The 25,715-nt window shown below is 39.6% G+C and overlaps 1 protein-coding gene across 1 annotated transcript in view; it reads left to right on the plus strand.

Moving 5' to 3' along the window:
• Nucleotides 1–25,715, plus strand: part of SLC25A21 (solute carrier family 25 member 21) — a 266,945-nt gene that overhangs the window by 185,509 nt on the left and 55,721 nt on the right. The window contains exon 5 of the mRNA XM_063439496.1: nucleotides 18,828–18,894. Within this exon, the coding sequence (XP_063295566.1) occupies nucleotides 18,828–18,894 (67 nt within the window). The remainder of the gene's footprint in view (nucleotides 1–18,827; nucleotides 18,895–25,715) is intronic.

Genomic DNA, 25,715 nt, shown 5'->3' on the forward strand with positions numbered 1-25,715 from the left:
ATAATTTCCTGTATAGACTTCCTTAAAATATATATGGATGATTCAATTTCCTATATAGTATTCCTATATAACCTTCCAATAAAATGAATAGCATTGATTTGATAAAGGAAAACAATGTTTCAGCTGCCAGTGTGATTTGGTTAAAGGGTAACTCTAAGCTCTTCTTTGCCTCATAGCAAAGGTTATCCTTCCTTCCAAGTGTGCGATTTAACGAATCAAGCCTAATACCTGGAGCTCTGTGATATCCGTTTCTTTCTTCTAGCTACTGCAGGCAGAGAGTGTAGGAGGTAAACATTTATTGTGATCACATGATGTGGCAGCCTGTGACCTCATACGACGTAACCAATTATCCATTGTGACCTCATATGGTGGTAGCAAGAAAACATTAAAGGGATACTATGTGTCAGGAATACAGAGCTGTATTTCTGGCTCTATAGCTCCCTCACGCCCCCAGTTAAAAACCTTTTATTTACTTACCTGATCCCAGTGCCGATGTCCCTCTGTGCTGGGTTGATAATCCACCTCCTCCTCCGTCCTGCGAAAAGCGGGCGTTAATTAGACCTTGAATCAATGCTTTCCAATGGGGGAAAATCTGACACTGGATGTTCTCATGCAGAGTATGCAGCGTCAGAAACCAGACCAAGGGTCCGTTACAATGCAGAAAGCTCCTCCAGTGGCTGTCTGGTAGGCAGCCACTGGAGGCAGACTTAGAGCTGCAAATTTAAACATTGCGGTTTCTCTGGAAGTGCAATGTTAAACATTGCAGCACTAAGTGCAATAGAGACACTCATCCAGACCACTTCTATGAGCTGAAGTGGTCTGGTTGCCTATAGTGTCCCTTTAATTGTCACCTCTCACAGTGTAGCAAATCATTCATTGTGACCTAATATGATGTAGGATATCATTCATTGTGACCTTGTATGATGTAGGAAATCATTCACTGTGACCTCATATTATGTAGGAAACAGTCACTGTGACACCATATGATGTAACCAGTTATCCTTTGTGACCTCATATGGTGATAGCAAGAAAGTATTTGTGACCTCACACAGTGTAGCAAACCATTCATTGTGACCTCATAGGATGTAGAAAATCATTATACCATTCATTGTGACCTCATAGGATGCACCTCATGTGTGTATGTGTAACTGGAGTTAACAGACTCGGTGTGTGTATGTGTGTATATGTGTTAGTAACTGGAGTTAACAGACTCTGTGTGTGTATGTGTGTATGTGTTAGTAACTGGAGTTAACAGACTCTGTGTGTGTGTATTTGTTAGTAACTGGAGTTAACAGACTCTGTGTGTGTGTATGTGTGTATGTGTTAGTAACTGGAGTTAACAGACTCTGTGTGTATGTGTTCGTAACTGGAGTTAACAGACTCTGTGTGTGTATGTGTTAGTAACTGGAGTTAACAGACTCTGTGTGTGTGTATGTGTGTATGTGTTAGTAACTGGAGTTAACAGACTCGGTGTGTGTATGTGTGTATATGTGTTAGTAACTGGAGTTAACAGACTCTGTGTGTGTATGTGTGTATGTGTTAGTAACTGGAGTTAACAGACTCTATGTGTGTATGTGTTAGTAATTTAAGTTTTCAGACTCTGTGTGTTGTGACCTTGTATGATGTAGGAAATCATTCACTGTGACCTCATATTATGTAGGAAACAGTCACTGTGACACCATATGATGTAACCAGTTATCCTTTGTGACCTCATATGGTGATAGCAAGAAAGTATTTGTGACCTCACACAGTGTAGCAAACCATTCATTGTGACCTCATAGGATGTAGAAAATCATTATACCATTCATTGTGACCTCATAGGATGCACCTCATGTGTGTATGTGTAACTGGAGTTAACAGACTCGGTGTGTGTATGTGTGTATATGTGTTAGTAACTGGAGATAACAGACTCTGTGTGTGTATGTGTGTATGTGTTAGTAACTGGAGTTAACAGACTGTGTGTGTGTGTATTTGTTAGTAACTGGAGTTAACAGACTCTGTGTGTGTGTATGTGTGTATGTGTTAGTAACTGGAGTTAACAGACTCTGTGTGTATGTGTTCGTAACTGGAGTTAACAGACTCTGTGTGTGTATGTGTTAGTAACTGGAGTTAACAGACTCTGTGTGTGTGTATGTGTGTATGTGTTAGTAACTGGAGTTAACAGACTCGGTGTGTGTATGTGTGTATATGTGTTAGTAACTGGAGTTAACAGACTCTGTGTGTGTATGTGTGTATGTGTTAGTAACTGGAGTTAACAGACTCTATGTGTGTATGTGTTAGTAATTTAAGTTTTCAGACTCTGTGTGTGTATGTGTTAGTAATTTTAGTTTTCAGACTCTGTATGTGTAAGAGCTATCCTGCAGCGAGCGTATAGTGAGAAAAAGCAGTTACAATTGTTCTTCTTTGTGAAAAGGGAGCTGTTTTCTGAGGGAGAGGCCATTCCAGGATTTTTTTCTGGCTGCAGGACTTTTAGGGTCCGGGTTTGCATTGACAGCCACAGAAAAAAAGTTAAGCTACTCGAGGTAGTCTGTTTATGAAGGGCTGACAGGTTTATGGCTAGCATTAACAGATTGAATGTTTATTGGGGCAAATGTTTGTACGGAGGATTAGCCTAGAATTCTGGGCTCCAGCCTTTAGACATTTGCAAATACTCATAGGGATCAGACGGTGTTAAAATTTTCCTTTCATAGTTTCCATCAAGTTTGGCTTCTCATTGTCACTAATGCTTTCTGCACCCAAATCCTACCATAGTATCTGTGCAAGATACAGAGGAAAAATGAGTATAGCTGTGATGATACAGCCCTAATATCGTCCGTGGGTACTTCCATTAACTTGCACAGCCGATCACTATACTATGTACTATGACCTGGGCTTGAAGTTTCTTTATCCACCAGCATTCACATTAAAGCAGATGTTGGATAGTTGTAGCAAGGAAAGAGACAATCAGCTTATTTATTGGTACAAACAGCAACTGCTTTTATTTTCACTTCACATCAGGATATACAAACTATATTTCCCTTCCCCCATCCGCAAGTCCACCTTGACAACAAAAGCATACCTAGATCGGCCAGTCAGATATCTCCGCATGAGGGGAGGCTCTGAATCTTGTGCCATGTTACACATGAAAGTCTCTTTTTTGTTACAGTAGCGAAGCATTATTTTTATTACAATCTGCAATAATTACTGTCAAATTAACTTTCAAGGTCATTCAATGACATGGGTGCAGATTCTGGACTGGTGTTAATGGTTCATCGGTATAAAATCTTCTTTCAAGGGAAAGCAGTTGCCCAAGAATGTTCAAATCTTGGTATTATTTGAACATCCTTTGGCAATCACTTTGCAAGATTTAAACATCCTTTGCCAATCACTTTGCAAGATTTAAACATCCTTTGTCAATCACTTGGCAAGATTCGAACATCCTTTGCCAATCTCTTTGCAGAATTCGAACATCCTTTGCCAATCACTTGGCAAGGTTCGAACATCCTTTGACAGTCACTTGGCAAGTTTCGAATATCCTTTGGCAATCACTTGGCAAGGTTTGAATATCCTTTGGCAATAACTTGGCAAGGTTCGAACATCTTTTGGCAGTCACTTGGCAAGGTTCGAATATCCTTTGGCAATCACTTGGCAACATTCGAACATCCTTTGGCAATCACATGCAAGATTCGAACATCCTTTGGCAATCACATGGCAAGAGTCAAACATCCTTTGGCAATCACTTGACAAGATTCGAACATCCTTTGGTAATCACTTGGCAAGGTTCGAACATCCTTTGGCAATCAATCGACACGATTTGAACATCTTAGTTTACCTAAGTGTAATACTTTTTTAAAGTTTTATGTGGTTCTGTAGATTGTTGGTTTGTTTGGGACTGGACTCTCTCCACTTGTCTTGTTGAGTGTTCTTGTTTGTCTCATCCACCCATTGTGCTGTGGAATTATTATTAATTATTCCACTTTTTAGTGGTTCCACATTTGCGGGAATCAAATTAAAGGCCATGCAACTTCATATACAGTTTTATTATTATTATTGGTATTTATATAGCGCCAACTAAATCCACAGCACTTTACAATTGGTTTTGGTGTATAGATCATGCCTCTGCAGTCTTACTGCTCATTTCTCTGCCATTCAGGAGTTAAATCACTGTTCATGCTGCCCTAGTCACACCTCTCTGCATGTGACTTGCACAGCCGTCTTAAACTCTTCCTGTAAAGAAAGCTTTACTGTTTAAACTTTCTTTATTGCACCTTCTGTTTCATTTAGAATTTCTTATTTTATGCTAATAGCCATCTGGACAATACAGGAGCATCCTGTGTGTGATTAAAGTTCAATTTACAGAGCAGGAGATAAAAACTGATCAAGCAAATCAACATGTGATTGAAAATGAAACCATTTGTTTCATGCAGACTGTGTGAGTCACAGCCAGGGGAGGTGCGGCTAGGGCTGCATAGATAAATACTAAGGTGATTTAACTCCTAAAGAGCAGATAATTAAGCAGTGAGACTGAAGGGGCATGATCTATACACCCAAACTGCTTCATTCAGATAAAGCTGAATGAAGCCTATAGTATCTCTTTAAGAAGTTGCAGTGTGCAAAATGGTGGGATGAAAAAAAAGATGGTGTTAGCCTATGACTCATGCACAATGGTGCAGATATACATTTTGCTAGCCATCACAAAAGCTTTGGACATGCACATGGAGCCACCATAATCTTTAGCATTTACGTGTGTCCTGTAGTGCCTAAATGCTTCTGCTCTTGAGAGGCAACGTACTGCAGAAATAGATAAGGAGAAGGGGATTTGGGTCTCAAGTCAGTAAGAACTGTTGGATATAGAACAATTAATGATAAGTAATTATTCCTGTTCCCCTTGACTGGTGACCACCATCTCTCTCCTTCTGTTGTTTAAGAAGAGAGTGGATACAATCAAGCAAGGCACTGAAGAATGCAGTGGTCCATATTTTGTCAGTATCCATAATTAAAAAAAAAAAAAAAAAAAAAGCTAAATGTTGGAGTCCCTTGAGGACTGGGTTGGGAACCCCTGATCTAGACAACATTCCCTATACAATATATATTGTTTTCTGCCTGTTGCTTTGCTGCCTGTCTACATAAAATAAATAAATCAGAAAAAGCAACCACCTTTTTACTTATTTACTACATTCAATTTCCGTGCATTATAATACGTATGAAAGTACTAGGAAGGAAACAAGATCACTTACATGCATCAAAAACAAAATATAACTGAGCTTTACACATTTTGGAAGTACTTTTGCACTTTAAGACTGTGTCATAGTAAAATATATATATTTTTAATTCTTTATTTAAGGGTTGACAATCAGACATATACATGGTCAACATAAGTGCTAAATATCAAGAGTACATATGACAAAGTCGTTCACATATCGATATTACAGTGCAGAAATGTAAAACAATCATGTGAGATTTGCTCAAAGTTATATACTGTTTGCAATGGTGCATTACTCTCATTGAATAGTATATATAGATTTCCATTTGTAGCGGTTCCATCTATTGCTGATCATCAATTTTCAAAACGTATAAAAAGAGGACAAAAACGTCCAATTAACAGAAGAAGATAATAAACAATGCATGAACTAAATGGTTGAGCAAACTGACAGAAGTCATAGTGTGTTGTCCTCCATCTGGTCTAATGCATTCCTCTCACTCTCAGTTGTGTACCACTCTACCCCCCTTTGTGTTACACTCTCTATACCCTCTGTGCATATTCATCTTCATATCCCTTTTGGTGCCACCATGCATTCATTGTGTGTGCATCTTCATGTCTCTCAGCGTGCTGATCTTCATGCCCTTGTTTGTCCCTTTTCATGCCCACTTATGTGCCTATCTCCATGCCACCCTTGTGTGCCCATCTCCACAACCTCGAGGCTGTCCATATGATGACCCTTTTGTATCTCTCCACCCCATGTGCCCCTCCCCATTTTCCCACCTCTGCTAGCGTATGTTGAGAGATGAGCAGAGAGGACGAACACACTGCCCACTCCTCCATCACACTGCGCTCATCTCACTTTCAAGGGGCCAATTGGCTGTCCCATTGCGACAGCAGGTCCTCTGGATGCCACATTCTTTGTGATTGGACAACGCCTCCCCATTTTGGAAATTGTATAGATTGAACACCATTGCAGCTGGCACTGAATATGGTCACCTCTTGCCCTGCAGAGCAGCTTCAGTCTCTCTTGGAATGCTGTCATAACTCCTGTGAGACTTCTGTTCCTCTTTGCTAATCCTATTTAGCCATGCATTACATATGCTGTCATTGCTCATGTAGCAGTTTTTGTGATCAGTACACCTGCAAGCTTTTACATCTTTGGACTCTCATTTTGCCATAAAAACTCACATACTGAAGAGCTAGATATCAGATATCATACCTCTTCTAGAGCTGAATCCTTAATGCATTTTATGTCTCACCTTTGAAACCCCATTTGTACAGTTGACTTTAGTTACTGCAGTAAGATCCTAACTTTTTTTTTCTCTTTCTCATGTGTTGTTTCTGTTATTTTGTTTACTCTACCTGCCAGTCCCTTCTGCTGTTGCTGTTCCAAATTGATGTATATTTCACATGGCGCAGCTATTTATATTTGCCAGCTACTTGTATGTGCCATGCAACAATACTTTGTCATTTCTTTTCTACTGACAGTAAAGAGTTAATTAACTGACCGGCTACCTAAGAATTAAGGCAGGAAGCCAGGATACATATCAATCTCTGTCCTTCAAGTTGCGTTAGCTGGCAGAGCCAATATATAAGCAGGAAACGGCTATCTCCTCTGCCAATTTTTCAACAGAAGCATTTGTTCTTTTTTTTTATTTATTTTTTGTGAAAGCAAGCAAATATTTCTAATGCAGGTAAAGCCGAGTAGCACGAGATTTATTAAATGTCAACAGGACAAAGAAGGGGGAGAAGGCCTTACGTAACATAGTGCAAGCAGCGGGTGTTGAAAGACAATGCAGTGACATGAGGACAAAGCAGACTGGAAAGTGAATACAAGGCATGTGATTAGTCATACTGTGTTCTTGACTACTTCCGATATCCACAAGGGGACAGCTCTCTGATTTTGTCAAACGTCCGCAAAAACGACCTATAACTGGCATGGCTGTTTGGATATGAACTTGTAGAATGTCGGAAAATGTTGCTCCTCATAGTGTGAATTTGCTTTTATGAAGACTTCAAGCAGAGCTAGAGTAATGTCATCATTGAAGAATAGTAAGACCCATTTCATGTACAGACTTTACAGAAAAAATGGGTATCTATCACCAATAGAGGGTATATACCCTGTTCTGATTGATTCTACAACTCAACCACCTTTAGTGTTCTAGTCAGGGAGCAGGAGATACATTTCATGGTTCTTATTTCTCTGCTGTCAGTAATCTTGCTCTGGGATTGCCTGTCCTGGGGTATAGCATCCAGTCTGGTGTCCTCCATCCCTGCTTATTCCAGGTAGACAACCCAGCAGGCAGTGGCACATTGGTCGACCTCTTGTAGCAAACACCAGCCTATGGGATTTGCCTATCTAACTTTTACCCACAAGCTGTCCATGTAATGTAAAAATGTTTAAGCCCGAATAATCATTTTGCACATTCCCTAGTTGTATGATGACAGTGTTTATGATTGAATAACTGATCTTGATTGGTAACATAACTGGTTCTTTTAAAAGACAATGATGGGTAAGTTTAGTGTATAACCACAGGGTTTTTCATGTAAAGTTAACTAATCACATCTCTGGTTAACAGAATTAGATTATTGACGTTGTGCTCAAGTAATTCGGTCTTGGAAGACTTCGCCCAATAACCTTCCCATTTGCCTTTCAACATGATGTAGTGTAGCTTATCATGCCATCTTCAAAAGACATATTCGAGGATGTTAAGAAGTCACTTGTTTCTGCTCGTTCTAAAAAAGGACCATAAATCTGTTGCTATGGAAATGTTGCATCATCCATTAACTTTTAGAGTAGGCTCAAAATCACTTTTTATTTTTGTCCTTCCAAAATCTCTTGAAGTTTACAAATTGTCTGTGAAGTCACAAATCCATCAATTTTAATGTGTGGATAATGTGTGTGTGTGTATTCATGACTCAACGATCTTCAATTAGAGTGGATAGCTATGAAGGATAGCTATGAGAAAACAATGTTCTCTTAAAAAAACTACTGACTATTTAAAGATGGTTAAAGAACAAACAGAAGATCCTTTTGGTTTCTGGATCACTGTGTATTCTGAAAGAGATAAGTTACAGGTAGACATTTTTACCACCATGAGAAAAGTTATTCTTGGAAGAGAGAAAATTAATTGCATCTGGTAAAAGAAAAAAAAAAACCCTATTCTAACTATTATTTATATATATATATGGAAAAATGAACAGTGTACATTGAGAGCACATGAGGAAGATACAAGTCGAAAAGCGTTGTGCTGCAATGTTTTATTGCTGCTGTTTTTATTCAAGCTGTTCACTATTTGAATAAATACCTATATGTAAGATTTGGTATAATCTTATTTGTACAAATATCCTTATCTTTGTATAATTTTGGTGCATTTATACTTTCTTTGGAGGACTGGTGAAACATTGGTTCCAGAGTATTGGGGATTCGTAGACCCATGCTTTTTTTTACTTGCCGGTTCTTATAGGCTCAAGAAAATGTGAGCATCCACACATTTGTGATTTGAGTATATATTGACTTGTTGTGACAACCGACTGGTTGGTTTGAAGAGGAACTCAGTTGAAGTGGAATGGCAACCCCTTGCATACACAACCTCCCCAAGTGCCTGAGAGTGATATGGACTCTGGTAGATCTATGAAGGCATGGGTGCCTTTATTTACCGAAGAAGCCAGAAAGGAGCAGGCAGGAAGCGGAATCAGGCAGTCCGATGGTCAGGGCTGGCAGCAAAAGGAGTGAGGTCAAGAGTCAAGCCGAAGGTCAAAGGCCAGGATATCCACAAATCGAAGCAGGATATCAGAATCTATGGGTCAGAGATAAGAAGCATGGTTAGGGTTGTGCCGAAGGTCAGAAGCCGAGAAGTATTACCGGGAAGTAGGAACCAGAAATCAGGAACCGGGAACAAGGATCAGGAACCAAAAACAAGGACGCCAGGAGACTGAAGCAAGCACCAGAACACCCAAGCACAGACTAAGTCACATGATCAGCTCCCACTCTCCTGCAGGCGGAACCTCAATCCCTATAAAGGATAGTGGGAGACAGGTGCCCTTTTGGCTATTCCCTAGTCCCTCCCTTTTTCTTCAGGTCACGATCCCACGGGCCCTCCCTGACCTCTCCTGCATGCAGAGCAGGCGTCCACATGGCCTCCGCCATTTTGCAGCGGTGGGGACACACAAGCGCCAGGCAGCATCGTCCTTTTCACAAGGCAATTATTATGGAGTAAGCATGCATAGAAGAGTAAACAGAACAATGCTTCTATTTCTCCTCTTCATTTTCAGTGTTTGCTTTGCCTTGTCTGAACTGGATTCCGATTTTGGAATTTGCTGAATCCTTATTTTAAATGTAAAAGAAATGAGAAAGTCTATAATAAAACCAAGAAAACTCTAAAAAAGTTAACTCAAATTATCAGTGATTAGTCGTGATTTGATTTTTTTACATTTGTATTATTTATTAAACACATGGAGTTTAACCTTAGTTGAATATATTTGTGGTGGTATTAAAAATATTACTAATAATGTAAAAAAGAAAAAAAACATAACTATACATTTACTTAAATCTTTGCTTGATATATATTTACCCAAGTAGCAGAGGTACATTGTTATCTCAGATATATAAAATAGATAAAGCACAATGATATATATATGTCAGGCTCCTGACCTCAAGAATGTTATCAGTGTGGACAGTTTGAATAACTGCATCTCAGATAGCCTTTTATGATTTTAGTCCTTCTGCACTTCTTTTTACATTGTCATTACACCTGCCACAGAAGAATACTCTTCTAAAATGCCAGTCAATGTGCTATTTCTGCCACACCTTTGCTCTTAATCTGAGACCTGACAACTAAATTCATTGTCCGTCTTTTTTTTTTTCTTAAAAGCATCCCGTTGCCTATTGAACGCAGGGTGTGCGTCCAGGATGCGGGTATGTGAGAATAAAGCAGCAGTAACATGAACCAATGCAAACAGCAGGAGCAAAAATGGCAGAGAGACCCATTAGAGATGGGATGTAAAAGAAAAAGACGGGCATCGAAGCATTAAAAAGCAAACAGCACACCTGGGAAGAGGTCACTCCTCCCTTTCAGTCTCCCAACCCTCTATCATTTAGCTGTCATCAAAGCTGGGCAGTACTGAAATAAATGAGCTCTCGTATCCACGTAACTGAGAGATATATGTAAAGTTCAGTCAAGTCCTGTGTGACTTTCCCATTGTAACGTAGCTGTATGTTTGCAATTTTGTATCTGCAATATTTAAACGTGTGTGTGTGTGTGATGGATGGATGTATGTATATGTATTTACCGATATATATATATATACTTTATACAGACTCTTTCATTATTTCATATTTTTTATATTGCAGGCTTGTACTACAATTGTTTAAATACTTGTTTAACATCAAACCACACTCAATACAGCCTTTTTTTTTTCTTTACTTAAAACTGATGTATCACATTGACACAAGCATTCAGACCATTTGTTATGATACTTGAAATTTAGCTCAGATACATCCAATTTCTCAGGATCATCTTTGAGATCGTGTTTCTATGCCACCTTTGGCAAATTCAATTCATTGGACATGATTTTGAAAGACATAAACCTGTCTATTGAAGGTTTTTCAACTGTTAATGCATACTAGAGCAAAAACGTGAATGGAACTACTGTACCTGCAGAGCCAGAGACAATAGTGTCTCGAGGTATAGATCTGGGAAAGACTACAGAAAATATTGGCTGAATTGAAGGTTCACAATAGAACAGTGTCCTCCACAATTCTTAAATGATAGAAATTTGGAACAATCAGAGCTCTTCCTGGAGCTGGCCACTCAGACAAAAACAGAGCAATTGGGGGAGAAAGGCCGTGGAAGACCCCGATTGTTACACTGGATAAGCTCCAGAGAACATATGTGGAAATGGGAGAAAGTTTTAGAAGCAGAAACTTCACTGCAGCACTCCACCAATCTGGCTTTTACATCTGACTGGCCTGGCAGAAGCCTCTCCTCATTGAAAGGTTAAGGGTAAAAAGGGATTACAAATGGGTTAACATCAGAGTGAGATTACATAGGGTGTTTATACAAGATAACAGCTCAAGATGGGTTAAAGTTGTAGTATAAGGGCTTATGTTTAAGAATATTGAGCACCCAGACCACTTTAGCTCATTAAGGGGGTCTGGGTGCATTGTCCCATGTCCCTTAACCCTACAGTGGTATATATTGCGGTTTCTGAGAAACTGCAATAATTACCTAAGAGGAATAACTCCTGCTCTTGTGGCTTTCTACCAGACAGCGACTAGAGGGACTTCCAGAATAGAAACGGACCTTTGGTCCTTTATCTGACGTTGGACGTCCTCACGCTCTGCATGAGAACCTCCAGCTTCATTTTATTTCTATAAGGAAATCCTAATGCGAGCGCGGCCGAATCCCTTTAATTTGAGTTCAACATAGGATTAAGGTAAAGTGTTTATATTCATGGTTTAGGTTTTGGGTGCTGGAGTTTGAAGGATTATTTGCTCACCCTCCTATGTCCCTCCTATGTCTTCTGTAGACCAGTCAGATTGATGATATTAGAACTGCAGCAGCTGTTATACAGTGTGCATCACTCAGAGCTTCCACCGCTCCTCTTGCAAGGCATTTCCTATGTGAGAGGTTACTAGTGGGCAGAAGGTAAGTGATCCCTTCCTCTTATTTCTAGTCCCACACACAGACACTGGAGGAGCTCTATAACGATTTCTGCAACTCTACTACTGAGGTTGACTGGACTATAGAGGGCACTGGCCAAAGCCAATCTTTCCCCACCAGCCTATTTATGCTCAAAAAGGCACATTATAATTGCTGGCTGGTGCCTACTCTGCTTAAAGGAAACTCTGTCCCTTTGTGAGAGCCGTGTTTATTCATATCTGGTGATGGATCACTCGATAGATATACAAGATACATACTGTCACTGTCCACTTTCTCTATTTATTTTTTACGCCTTTCCCGTGATTAGACAAACAATATGTCTTCACTTTAGGATTCTAGGCATACATATCACCTGTTATTAGTTATGTCATGATAACCCTTATTATTTACAGCTACGGTTTATTTCACTTTATTTTACCAAATTTTGCATTTACACAGTATGATGTTCTTTTATTTGTTTGTATTTACAGTTATTGTCACTTACACATTGTAACAGACGAGCATTAATCTTGACCACACATGATGTAGCAGGAAATGCACTGTGACTCCACTTGCTATAGCTGGCCTTCATTGTGACATCACATGATGTGCCAAACATGCATTCATTGTGACCTGAATTTCCCATTAGACAGAGTAGGCACCTGTCCACATGTCTGGTAGGTGCTAATTGGCGCAGTGCTATGTTTTGATACACATGTGCAATAGCCTCCCAGTGCATTCCTATGGGAAAGCATTGGACTGGCTGAGAGCGTCAAGACTGATAATCTCAACAATGGAGGCTGGGTCTGCCGCGCTGAGACCAGTGGAGTGTGGGGGGAAAAAAGGTAAAAAATTTTGTATTTCTGAAACTATAGTGTTCCTTTAATTTAACTTCCTTTTTCACATCAATCTACACACCGTACTCCATATTGACAATCAAAAACTGGATTTTTGAAAACTTTGCTAATTTGTAAACAATTTTTTTTTTTTTTTAAATGAATGAAATATCACATTGACATTTGTATTCAAACCCTTCAGTCAGTACTTAGTTGAAGCACTTTTGGCAGCGATTATAGCCTCAAGTATTTTTTTAATTTTAATTTTTTTAATTATTATTATTTTTGCAAATTTGACATGAAGCATATCACATACAAGTACACAGTTCAAAAATGTATAAGGTTAGTCATGTACATCGATTACCCGGTGTAATATATGAACTGTTAAATATACATCACACACATATAGCACATAACACATATAACAAATTATAAAAGACTGAGCAGATTAAACGGGGCCAATTTTGAGATTACTCCAGATCTTTTTAAGTAACATAACCATTGGGAGCACTAGAGTAATATTCTATAGGTGGATTATCATAACAGAGAGCGGGTCTAGATTGTTTGGGTTAGAGTTATATCAGATTGTCTAGCCAAGTTAACCATTTTTAAAATCAAATTTTAAATGGTTATCATATTGAAAAGATATACCCCCTTCGATATCATATTGGTATTTAAAGGACCACTCTAGTGCCAGGAAAGCATACTCGTTTTCCTGGCACTGTAGTGCCCTGAGGGTGCCCCCACCCTCAGGGACCCCCTCCCGCCCGGCTCTGGAAAGGGGAAAAGGGTTAAAACGTACCTTTTTCCAGCGCTGTGCGGGGAGCTCTCCTCCTCCTCTCCGCCTCCGTTCCTCCCCGTCGGCTGAATGCGCACGCGCGGCACGAGCTGCGCGCGCATTCAGCCGGGCACATAGGAAAGCATTCATAATGCTTTCCTATGGACGCTTGCATGCTCTCACTGTGATTTTCACAGTGAGAATCACGCAAGCGCCTCTAGCGGCTGTCAGTGAGACAGCCACTAGAGGAAATAGGGGAAGGCTTAACTAATTGATAAACATAGCAGTTTCTCTGAAACTGCTATGTTTATAAAAAAATTAGTTAACCCTAGCTGGACCTGGCACCCAGACCACTTCATTAATCTGAAGTGGTCTGGGTGCCTAGAGTGGTCCTTTAAGCTGAGTTAGCACCCAAGTCCAGGATGGGATTTTTTCCGTAGCCAATATCTTGACATTTCTATTTTTATAGCCATCATAAGTTGAATTATGAGAGATCTTTTTTGAGTTGAAAATGTTCTTATATTAAAATGGAAAAGAGCAACCAAAACTAATCTTCTCCCACTAAGTCTGAGTTAACTCTAAATGCCTTGTTCCATATAGGTCTTAAAATCTTACATCCCCACCAGATATGTTTAGAGCTTCCTTACACACAATTACACCTCCAGCATAGTTTGGTATTATCAGGGTTGATTCTATTTAGAATTTTTGGTACCCTATGCCATTGATGAAGAATTTTATAGTGAAGCTCTATAATATTTAGACAGTGCAACAAATTGATCTATACCACTGCTCTAGCTCGATGGGGGACCCACTTTCTTTTTCCCCGTTTTTCCAGGCTTTTGGTTTAGGCTCTATTTTTTCATCTCTCTTAGATATTAGTTTAACTTTTATATTATTTTTAAATAGAGCACTTAGTTTATTATTTATCCTAGTATCATTATGGAGGAGATGATTAGCCAAATATTTTTTTTATTCTTAGATATGAGAATATCTCTCTTGCGTTAAGGCAAAGACTTAACTGAAGGTGTGAAAAGGGCTTTATTTTGTTCGACTATAGTACCGTATATACTCGAGTATAAGCCGAGTTTTTTAGCACATTTTTTGTGCTAAAAAACCCCAACTCGGCTTATACTCGAGTCAGAGTCTGTATTATGGCAATTTGCATTGCCATAATACAGACTGGGGGGAGAGGGGGGCTGGCAGAGCTGTACTTACCTGTCCTGCAGCTCCTGTCAGCTCCCTCCTCCTCCGCGCCGTCCGTTCAGCACCTCGGTCAGCTCCCAGTGTAAGCGGCTCTCGCGAGACTTACACTGGGAGCTGACAGAGGGAGCTGCACAGACCGCGCGGAGGAGGAGAGAGCTGACAGGAGCTGCAGGACAGGTAAGTTACAGCTCTGCCAGCCCCCCTCTCCCCCCACTGAACTGCCAATGCCACTGGACCACCAGGGAAGGAGCCCCCCTCCCTGCCATGTATCAAGCAGGGAGGGGGGACGAAAAAAATAATTAGTAATAATAAAAAAAATAATTAAATAATAAATAATAATACAAAAATAATAATAATTAAATTAAATAAAAATAATAATAAATAATAATAAAAAAAATTAAAATAATAAAAAAAAAAAATTCCCACCCCCCACCAAGGCTCTGCAACACACACACACACACACACACACACACACCACTCATACACACACACACACACACACACACACCACTCACACACACACACACACCACTCATACACACGCTGCATTCATACACTCACACTGCATTCATACACTCACACTGCATTCATACACACACACTGCATTCATACACACGCTGCACTCATACACACGCTGCACTCATACACACGCTGCACTCATACACACGCTGCACTCATACACACACACTGCATTCATACACTCACACTGCATTCATACACACACACACTGCATTCATACACACACACACTGCATTCATACACACGCTGCATTCATACACTCACACTGCATTCATACACACACACTGCATTCATGCACACACACTGCATTCATGCACACACACTGCATTCATTATACACAGACTGTAAATAAATATTCAATTAATATATTTTTTTTAGGATCTAATTTTATTTAGAAATTTACCAGTAGCTGCTGCATTTCTCACCCTAGTCTTATACTCGAGTCAATAAGTTTTCCCAGTTTTCTTGGGTAAAATTAGGGGCCTCGGCTTATATTCGGGTCGGCTTATACTCGAGTATATACGGTAGGTCTTTTTTTTAAAAAAAATTGTGCCAGATTTGATCCAGTTACCTATATTTAGATCAGTAATATTATATTCCAATGTCTTAATTGGACTATACTTAGAGAATTTATTTAGAATATGATTTTTATTCTTGCATTTAAAAAAAAATATATATATATTTATTTTCAGTGCAATAACAGTAGTACAGACATTTTTGTATATGCCACAACAGCATAGAGTTGAGTCGGAATAGTGAACATGTCAATACAGTGATTTGGCTAAAATATATAATGCACATTTTTTATATGGTGGGCTGGTAAGTTATATCGAGTTGCCGTCGTTAGTAATGGTAGATGCTAGGCTAGATATTGCGATGCAGTGGTTCATCACCGTAATGGTGGCGTGGTGACTGTTTTGGGTTTGGCACTTATAAGCCATCTGTCCCGTTACATGGCGTTGGTAACCTTGGGGACCTGGGTTGCTCTACAGCATGCCTGTTAGCCCCGTGTGTTAGCGGATTTATGGTATCCCCTTTTGTGTCTGGTGACCCTTATCTCAGTGCTGCATTGTTGCATATGAGAGTTAAAAGAGAGGGAAAACAGGATAGGCTTATCTTTTGTTGCCCTATCACAGTTGTCTAGCAAACCTGCGTCGCTCTATGGCGGTAATGCCTTTCGTAACCCCAAATGTGTGGGGCTGATTCGGGGTGTTTTTCTGCCTAGCTAGTAGGGCATCGTCTATATGGGGACGGGGTGTAAGTCGGAGCATGGGTGTCCATTTAGTTGTTGGGGTCAGCCTGTTGTTGCTGTTAACTGAAGCTATGTGTCCCCTATATGTTAGATTCGAAGTGTGGAGTGTAGCGCTCCATGGTTGACTGTGCCCCTTAACCCTGGAGCACTGGGGGGGGAGTTATCTAGTCAGAGCGCTGAGCTGCCGCCATGTGGCTTGGAACTAAAAGAAAAAGTGTGGGTGGCTATGCATATTAGAACCATAAACGTTGTAAAAACATAAACACTGTGTAATGTTTTTGCTTGTGTGAGTTCAGGTTGCTGGGCTTTGTCCCTCTCTGTGCGTGAGAGTGGGGATGTCATTGGTGTCTTTTGGACGAGTGCTGGGTGTTCCCGGAGTGGGTAACCCCTGTGGAGTGAGGCCCAATGCTGTTAGTAAGGCAGGGCCATCTGCAGGGTCTGATGCCTTGTAAGTTTTTCCTTCCTTCGTGACCAGCACCGATCTGGAGGTTGACCATCGGTATGTTAGTCCTGCGTTTTGGAGGAGTTTAGTGACGGGCTGCATTCCCTTTTGCCATTTTATTCTTGTATTTTACTCAATTTTCATAAATATATCTTAAATAAGAGGTTTCTATATTTGAAAAAAAAAAAATAGCACTAGCTCCAGCATCAGTCCATATCATATTAGAGAGATATTGTTTTACATAGAAAGGACTCAATTTCATACCAAGGATACCACAGATGGAGCAACCTACTGGCTTGATAGTATTTAATGAGATTAGGGACTGCCAGGCCACCCTTACTGGACCTCTACGCTGATAATATATTAGTAACATTGACAGATCTGGCCACATCGCTAGGGGCTTTGATTTTAGAGTTAGAGGATTATAGTAGAGTTTCAAATTATAAATTAAATATTGGTAAATCCCAAGTTATGCCCATTAACTTAGACTCTATGACGATTTATCAACTAAATATCCTTTTACTTGGTCACCACAAGGTTTTAAATACCTTATATTTACTTTTCTTCTAACCCTAAAGAAATGATAGATGAATCTTCTAAAATAAACTAGTGATAAATTACTGAAAGAGTGGAGAAATATAGGAATTTCCTGGTTAGGAAGAATAAATATCATCAAATCATATATTTTACCTCAATCCTTTTCAGAATGATCCTTTTATCTATAACTACAACAAAACTTAGACAGATCCATAAATCATTTCTGAATTATATCTGGGGCCAAAAGAGTTCTACGATCTCGATCCTACACGTAATGAAAAGGTCCAGCCTCAAGTATTTTGAGTATGATGCGACAAGCTTTGCACACCTGGATTTGGGTGGTTTCTGCCTTTCATTTCATTAGATCTTCTCTGTCAGCTTAAAGGTGGATAGTTGGTGGGCCTCCAGGTTCTGGCTGGGCCAGTTAAAGACATTCACATCGTTGTCTGTTTCCAACAATACTTCAGAATAATTGACATAATAGTTATAATACAAAGCTATATCATATTGGGAGATCACCTGAAGATTGAACAAAGATATGGGTCATAAGTCTCTTCCAGTAAAGGTGCCTTTCTGCCTGTGCTCAGGTGAAAGTTTTGCCATCTCAGAGTGCTTTTGTCTGATGAATTTAGAGTTTTTCATACTTCTTACATGACTTCCTGTGAAGAGAGAATACATTGTTACAATTCATCTGTTAATTCAAAGTTTACAGAATAAATCCAAAGCAAATCAACTGAAATTAACAATATCCAACTGTATCCAAGTGACAAATTAATATTGGGTAAATGACAAATATCATGTCCTGGCACATCTGTCATGGGGAGTTTAATAAATCCACTGCTTTTTTTTCTTTCTTTTTAAGGGTTTATCACTAGTAATGAGCACTGGTACATCTTGTCAAACAGTAAAGGACAGGGATCGATAACGGACAGAGCGGTTAAGCATTATGGGAAGTGTATTTCACAAACATATGCCGTTTAAAGTTTCGCATTACTGGTACAGGAGATAATTATAATAATGGACACCTGGGTACCTCTTCAACTTCTAAAAGGAAAATAATGGGGGTTTATTCTTTAAACGCTGACATGTGGGGAGTTATTAAACCAAATGGCAAAATTTGGGCTAAAAAAATGCTGGTTTGGAAAAATTCTCCATTTATACTACAGCAACCGTATGGTCATTTTATTCAAAATTTTACAATTCGGAGTTCAGTCCAAAACTTCTGTTTGTGAATGTATGTTAACATTAACACCTTATGTCTCTTGTGAGCTGATGTTTTGATGCACGCTGATGTTATTTTAGACGTTGATTATAACAGTGTGTGGTTATACCGATTGTCTATGACTGGTTAACAATTAGAATGGCTGTTCAGTCGTTTGGAAAGCAACGATTCCAATGATTACAATGTAACCTTCTATGCCTCTCTGTTTGCAGTTTGTTTGGATTCTACAAAGGGATTCTTCCCCCCATCTTAGCCGAGACACCAAAACGAGCAGTAAAGGTATGAGCGTCATAAACTGTACCATATCATGTGTGTATTTATTGCTTTAATTTGTTTTACCCTTAATTAATACATCTATTTTCCTGGGAAATATTTTCTGTTATGCAGAAATGTGACCCTAATGAGTTATAAAAACCAGCAAGTTTAATTCATTCTATTTAGTTACTTGCCCATTGCTGGACATTGTCCTTTTTTTTTTTTTTTTCTTCCTCCGTGAGCTAGCTAAAAGCTTCGAACTCAAGTATGTGTCAGCCAATTGAGGGATCTGACCCTTTGACAGGAGCATCGGAGACGTTTGTTAAATATAAAGGAAACTAGAAAATTGTCTCCTGTTCTGTAAAACAAATTCCTTTATTTACATGTCATGCAAAGCTTTGCTTTACCTGTGCTATTTACATAACGTAGAAATTACCATGGGAAGCAAATCAGAAAGTTTGGCAGGTCTGCTTTCGCTGTACACATGTCTTTGTCTCAAAGGCACAGATTACATTAACCCAATCTATTCTGAGGTTACAGGTGCATCATGACCGTGCTAATCAATTAATTTCTTCTGAAATATTTTAGATTTGCGGTTGCTAACCCAGTTCTGTGGTTCCCAACCACTATTTTAGATCCAAGGCAACCAACTGTTTGCTCTGAAACGCTTGCTCGAGTACCAGTGTCATGACACTTGGACACAAAAGCCTTCATATGAAGGAGCCCATTATAACTGATTGTCATCATGTAGTTGTTCTCCGTATTTGTTCCACAGTTCTGCCCACAGATATGTTGATATGATTTGCTTATATATTTTATTAGTATAACCAAATTTTCAACAAGGTTTTTACCCTTTCCTGACCCAGGTCTACTCCTTTTAAAGGCTCATCTGGTCTGTGGTCATGAGGGACGCCGACACCTTCGGTGGGATGCAATGTGGGGGTCACTCTGAGCTCAATGGTCTTGACCTTTTTTGGAGAAAAGGTTCTCAATCATTGTCCTAGAATAACAAGTGCTCTTTCAGGCTCTCTTTTCTTGGGCGTCCTTGCAGGAAGTCACTCTTTTCAGACTCCATTTTGACAATGTTACTCCTATGGCTTAAATTTAAAGTGAATTCAATGTGAATTTCAAACTTAACCCCTTAAGGACACATGACGGAAATATTCCGTCATGATTCCCTTCTATTCCAGAAGTTGTGTCCTTAAGGGGTTAAGGTCAAAATAACCCAACTAGAAACTTTATTTAAGTCAGCTATACTTTAATTTTGGCTACTCTGGACTTAAATTTGAAATTCTCTATGAATTCACTAGGAGTTCTCACTTTAATTACTAGCTTTTGAGTCATGGACAATCTTGCGCAGACCCAGATTACTAGTTTTTATTGGCATAAGATTTGATGATATTTAGACTGGTGCTTTTCATACGTCTTGGTGGAAGTCCTTATGAGTAGTCAAAGTGATGTTTATTTTTTTTTTCATAAAAATGACTAGGTTATGGCTTGTCTGCCGGCAAAAGGGTTTTGTGATCTTCTGGCCCATGTTCTTGTTGTCTTTTCAGACCTCATTGGTGACTCAATAGTGCATGGCTTACCTTGCCGCATGTGACCACTTTATCTGGCCCCAATTGACAAAAGGGAATGATAGGTATTTAGTGATACTGAATTTCCCAATACCACTTGGAAAATGCCAATGCTGGTGTGAATGCTGTATTATGGTGTCTTACATCATAATATTTTTGGACCCTAGATGTACTCTTTCAAAAAAGTCTATTAGCAAAATGATGACAAAGCACTAGTGACCCTTTAACAAATTTCCAAAGCAACTTACAGTCATGTTTTTTAAGTACCAATAAGTCATCATATGAAAGCCAGATTAATGTTTTTTTAAGCAATATATTATTGGATGCTCTGGATACAAAGATAAAGAATAGCACGTGAAGGCTTGGTCAGAAGTGCAGAAAAATCCTTGGCATTAAATGTTTGAATGTGACTCCCACAACACACAGTTTTTCATGCTCTCCTGTTTTGTGTAACCGAAAAGTCCACTTTTATTGTTTGTGTCACAACACAAGTGGTGGCTCTCCTCCTTTCACATCTGGAGGGCGGTTAAGCAGGCAAGAGTTTGTTGGTCTTAAAAACTCGAAGGCTCATTTACCACTTTGATTACTTACAGGTAATTAAAATTAATCCATTTTGGAAACTTATTTCGCAAACATTTTTCACGAGCTGGATTGTGGCTTTGTATCTGATTGCAATTATGGCAACATTTGAAGTGAATAACCTATAGGTAAACTACTATTTGTTTCAGGTGACAACCTGACCCGCAGAGCTTCCCTGAAAATAATTCTGAGAAGTATGAGGTTTTAAGTGCACACTGTTTACATTCTGACGTCTGTAGAATTTCTTCTTGTAGGAATATTTCAGCACTAGCCAGCCCACATGAGCAGATATCAATCATCACACAGAATTCTATGCAGAGAAAAAAATAAAACAAGCCTTAAAGGTGCACTCAGAATAAAGAATCATTAGATGATGGTGTTTTTAAAGACCCTGTTCTAACTATAGAACACAGATGTGCATTTAATATTTCTATTTTGAAAAGAACGGAGAAGTGTGCTCTGTTTTAAAGATAATTTTCGAGATAAAGTTATAGCTGCAAGGATGTTTTTTTGGTGGGAGTCAAGGCATGAGCAGTTCACTTTAAAAAATTTTTTTGGTATTCATAATTTGACGGTTGTTTGTAAAATCTGCAGCAGTGTTTGTTGGAAGATGCCCAAAGTAAATTGAAGGTCACCTTCTTATGGAGGTCGTGCCGTAAGGAGGAAGTGCCTCTAGTGGCTGTCATTGAAAAGTAGTTGTCTTGCTGCTTAAGAGTGTCTGTTTCTAAAGCACATAAGCACAATACCAAAATTTTTTAAAGTAAAACAAAGTGAGGAAATGGTGCATATATGGCCAAGCGGTGTCCTTAGTGTCAGGGTACCTGTTGGCTCTGCTCAGGCAGGATCCAGCCTGTGAGTCTTATCCCACCTGATGGGGACACTCCTTAAACGCCCTCCTCTCATCTCGGCCATTCGGCTGCGGTAGTGCCACCCCTTTTTATGATGTGGCGCATGCACGCCAACATCATGGCCCGCCAAAACTTTCAAATTCGGATATGTCAATAGGCTGCTGACATATTTTAGTCTGTAAATTCCATATGTCTTCTTAATAGGGAATCACTTTACGACACATCCACCAGAGGTGACTGTAGGAAACTCACTGCCCGCGTAAGTGCCAGCATACATCTGTGGTGGTGAAGTAGGTCTTTTACTTTCAGGTCAAATCTGCCAGGATTTCAAAGATACTACCACTTTAATCTCTATACATAGCACATTTATACAAACTCCTGGTATAATCCTGCAGGACAACATCTCAACATCTAGAAAAGTTCAACAATATTAAACCATGATCCAGGGTGGTAGTGGATTGATGACCCATTCTTCAGTTGTTTAAATAAGTTAATGGCCTATTCTTAAAATTCTGCAGAACACTTTCATTAGACTCTTCCCAGTGTGGAAGTTGACTACTTTGCCCTTGGGAAGGCAGCATTGCTACAGTGAAGTACTTATTTTAGTCGCCTGGCTGAGGCCTTGGGAATATGATGTCCATGTTCTAAAATAGCATTAAAAACAATATTTTTTCCTAGAACTGGGGTATTTTTTGATTTTTGATATAACAAATATATGTGGTAATGAGATAGGACAAATAAAAGTAAATGAAGAAATCCACAGTGCTCTATCCCAGAATTCAGGTCCACCATCTTTAAATGTCTTGGAATTGTATTTGAATGTAAAATATAAAAAGGTAATGTAAATTGTTAGTGATTTTCCATATTTTATTCAGTGCTGTAATTTACAGGAAAGCAACCGTTCCGCTTTCAGAAACTCTGGAATAGTTCTTGATACCCCAGTAAGCTGTTTTGTATCCTGTGTCCAGCATGCATGTGATAGTGGAAGGAGTCCAGTAAGCGCAGATCCTCTGCAAACAAAACACGTGTTCATGGCAATCTGGTGTGACTGTACCTCAGTTAGCAATTCATTTAATAAATATACCTTCATCACCAGCGTTCACAGATTTTTGGCACTTAGTAGCATTTATTGCTAGCCAAGAGTACAATGAATGTTAAACTTGCGGTAAACTAAACAAACTTTGTTTGTTCTGAAGAACCATCATTCATCTGAAAATCCTTCGCTAATTCCCTCATGTCCACAACAAAATCCCCCACCCTTGTACCTATGTGAAGACCTTTCCCCCAAATAATTAATAACCCTACCCTCTCCATTCCTTATTATTTTTTTTTTTGTCTTTATTTTTGCTGGCAAAATTAAGGTACATACAGAGCATTTTATGAGAAAACATAGGTTACATGGTCTGGAATGGTCTGGTCTGGTCTGGAATGATCTTCTCCATTCCAAAGTGTGATTGCAAAAATCTTGCAAGAAAATGCGATGATTCGAAGTGGAAGGGCACTTTAGATTTTAAAGTCTCCAGGACAGCCATCTTATCTGTAAATGTTGTAAAGCAAATCAGAACATCCCTGAGGGCTCCAGGTGGTACTCTAGCCAATTTCAGGAGGAGCAGACAGCCATCGATATGAATAGATTTTGCCTGTCTTTGTTGCAGAATGGTGAATAAAGGGTGGCTATTCATTTGCATCTATTTCCTCTGCAATGCCCCTCACTTTGAGGCTATTTTGCCTCCAGTGGTTGTCTAATGCATACAAGTGAAGCAGCATATTCTGGTTTGAGAAATATCTTCTTCTATCTCCTACATTCTATCGGTAGTGGCAGTAATCTCTTACCCTACCACAGCTAAATCAGAATTAACAAAGACCCTGGTGATTTTCATTAAGTCCACAATATTACCTTTAGTGACTGGAGAATCCAGATATTTATGTGGTAGTTAAGAGTAGAGACCCTCTGTTACAGGGAACACCTCAGGTTGAAAACCTCTACCTCAGATGAGGAGTCACAGTGTGGGTCCGGCTGCACTGTCATCTTAAGCTGAGGCGGCCTAGATAGCAGAAGGTCACTGATACAGCGGGAACCCTGACCACCATGGGAGCTGAAGAGAGCTATTCTCCAGAGGATTTAGCAAGTAAATTGGTGGTTTTGTTAAGATAGAGATGGGGCTCAGGAGACATCAGACTCGTCTCCATGCCATCAAGACCACACACCCACATCCCTTATTTCTAACTATCAATAGAAAGGTGAATGAGGAGTGCTTAGTTATTTGTGACATTATAGAGAATATTTTCTCAATTAATTAATAAAAAAGTAATCTGATATTTATCGCATTTGTCTTTACCTCTATGCATTGGCATAATGTTAAAGACTACGCATAATGCAAATATGTGATCCAAAGATGGCTTCGTACGCAAGTATAATTTGGTGGGCAAAGCAGGGCTAAGTGTGTAGCCGTCCTGTAGATTAAGAGTGCCGTCTTGGAAGTGGTCTTCAGATAAGTATAACTTTCAGGCTATGCAAGTTATAATTGTAGATTATGCTAGCTTTAGTGTACCTATAATCTTAATTTTATTAATGACAGGAGGCGAGTATTTGCTTAAGTCTCTCTTTACTAGAACTCCACAGCAGCACAGAAAACAACCAATCAGAAAAAAGTTAGGTACTATAAAACTCCCCTCCCCATGCATCATTTCCTCTTTCAAGCTGCGACAAAACAGAATAAAAGGCAGAGAACATCATGGGGAAGAAACGAAGTCCTAGGTACGATGAATATAACGATGTCCACCATCCAAGTGTAACCGTCAATCTAGATAGTGTTGATGGACTGTAAACTGAAACGAGAGAAAAACAGAATCGAACAGGTTGATTATCCAATGAAATGTACTCTGAATAAACATGTAGGTACCCAAAGTAGCAACCAAATTAACCTAATATGTAAATATCCCAACCCTACTTATGGAAAAAAACAGACATAAGGAACAAGCGACAGGTAGCAGAGACAACAAACAGAGTTGTATACTTACCTGATAATCTAAACCGTAACATTAAACAAGGGAGGGACAAGAATGGGTGGGAAATACTCGCCTCCTGTCATTAATAAAATTAAGATTATAGGTACACTAAAGCTAGCATAATCTACAATTTTATAACATGACAGGAGGCTTCGTATTTGCTGTTTCAACGCTCAGTTCACCAATCCAACGCTGTTTGTGTCGCTGGTAATTATTCCAGGAAATATCAGAGTAATCCTAATCGGACATTCCAAATACGATAAATGACAGCCGACGGGTCAAAGAAGATGTCAACCGACGAAGTATCTCAAATACGGAAAAAAGCACCCTCCGCCGGTAAATCCATTGTACGTGGTGTAGCAACCTGTTTCCTAGAAGTCGGTCCATGAGCTGGTAAGCTGACCTATTAGCTACCTTCCTGTAGTAGTATAACTTCGAAATCCGATCTAGGACTTAGGGTCGCGAGAAGAAAACTGACACCAAGTCACAACTCATGATCCGTAAGGCGGTTCCTCCGATCGTGCCAGGGCCATTCGGCGATGCGGCCTTGCAGGGAGATCTCCAATCTCCAGGAACGCACCGAAGACCACCACCAAAATCGCAATAGTAACCGAGGAGGAACTTTCGTACCTTCCTGTCCTACCCGGTGGGGTGTCTCAACCAAGCATAAAGTCATAATGCAGGCGAGAGTGTGGCCAAACCAGCCGTATACTAAGTGATTCCAACATTCCAAACGGACTGTGTAAACTTCGGACGTCGTAGAGAAAAGGCTCCAAAGGACGTCCATTCAGGGTTCCGAACTGAACTTGAGTGGAGGAACGGTGGTCGACTA

Source organism: Pelobates fuscus, chromosome 13 (assembly GCF_036172605.1).
Source record: "Pelobates fuscus isolate aPelFus1 chromosome 13, aPelFus1.pri, whole genome shotgun sequence".
Lineage (NCBI taxonomy): Eukaryota > Metazoa > Chordata > Amphibia > Anura > Pelobatidae > Pelobates > Pelobates fuscus.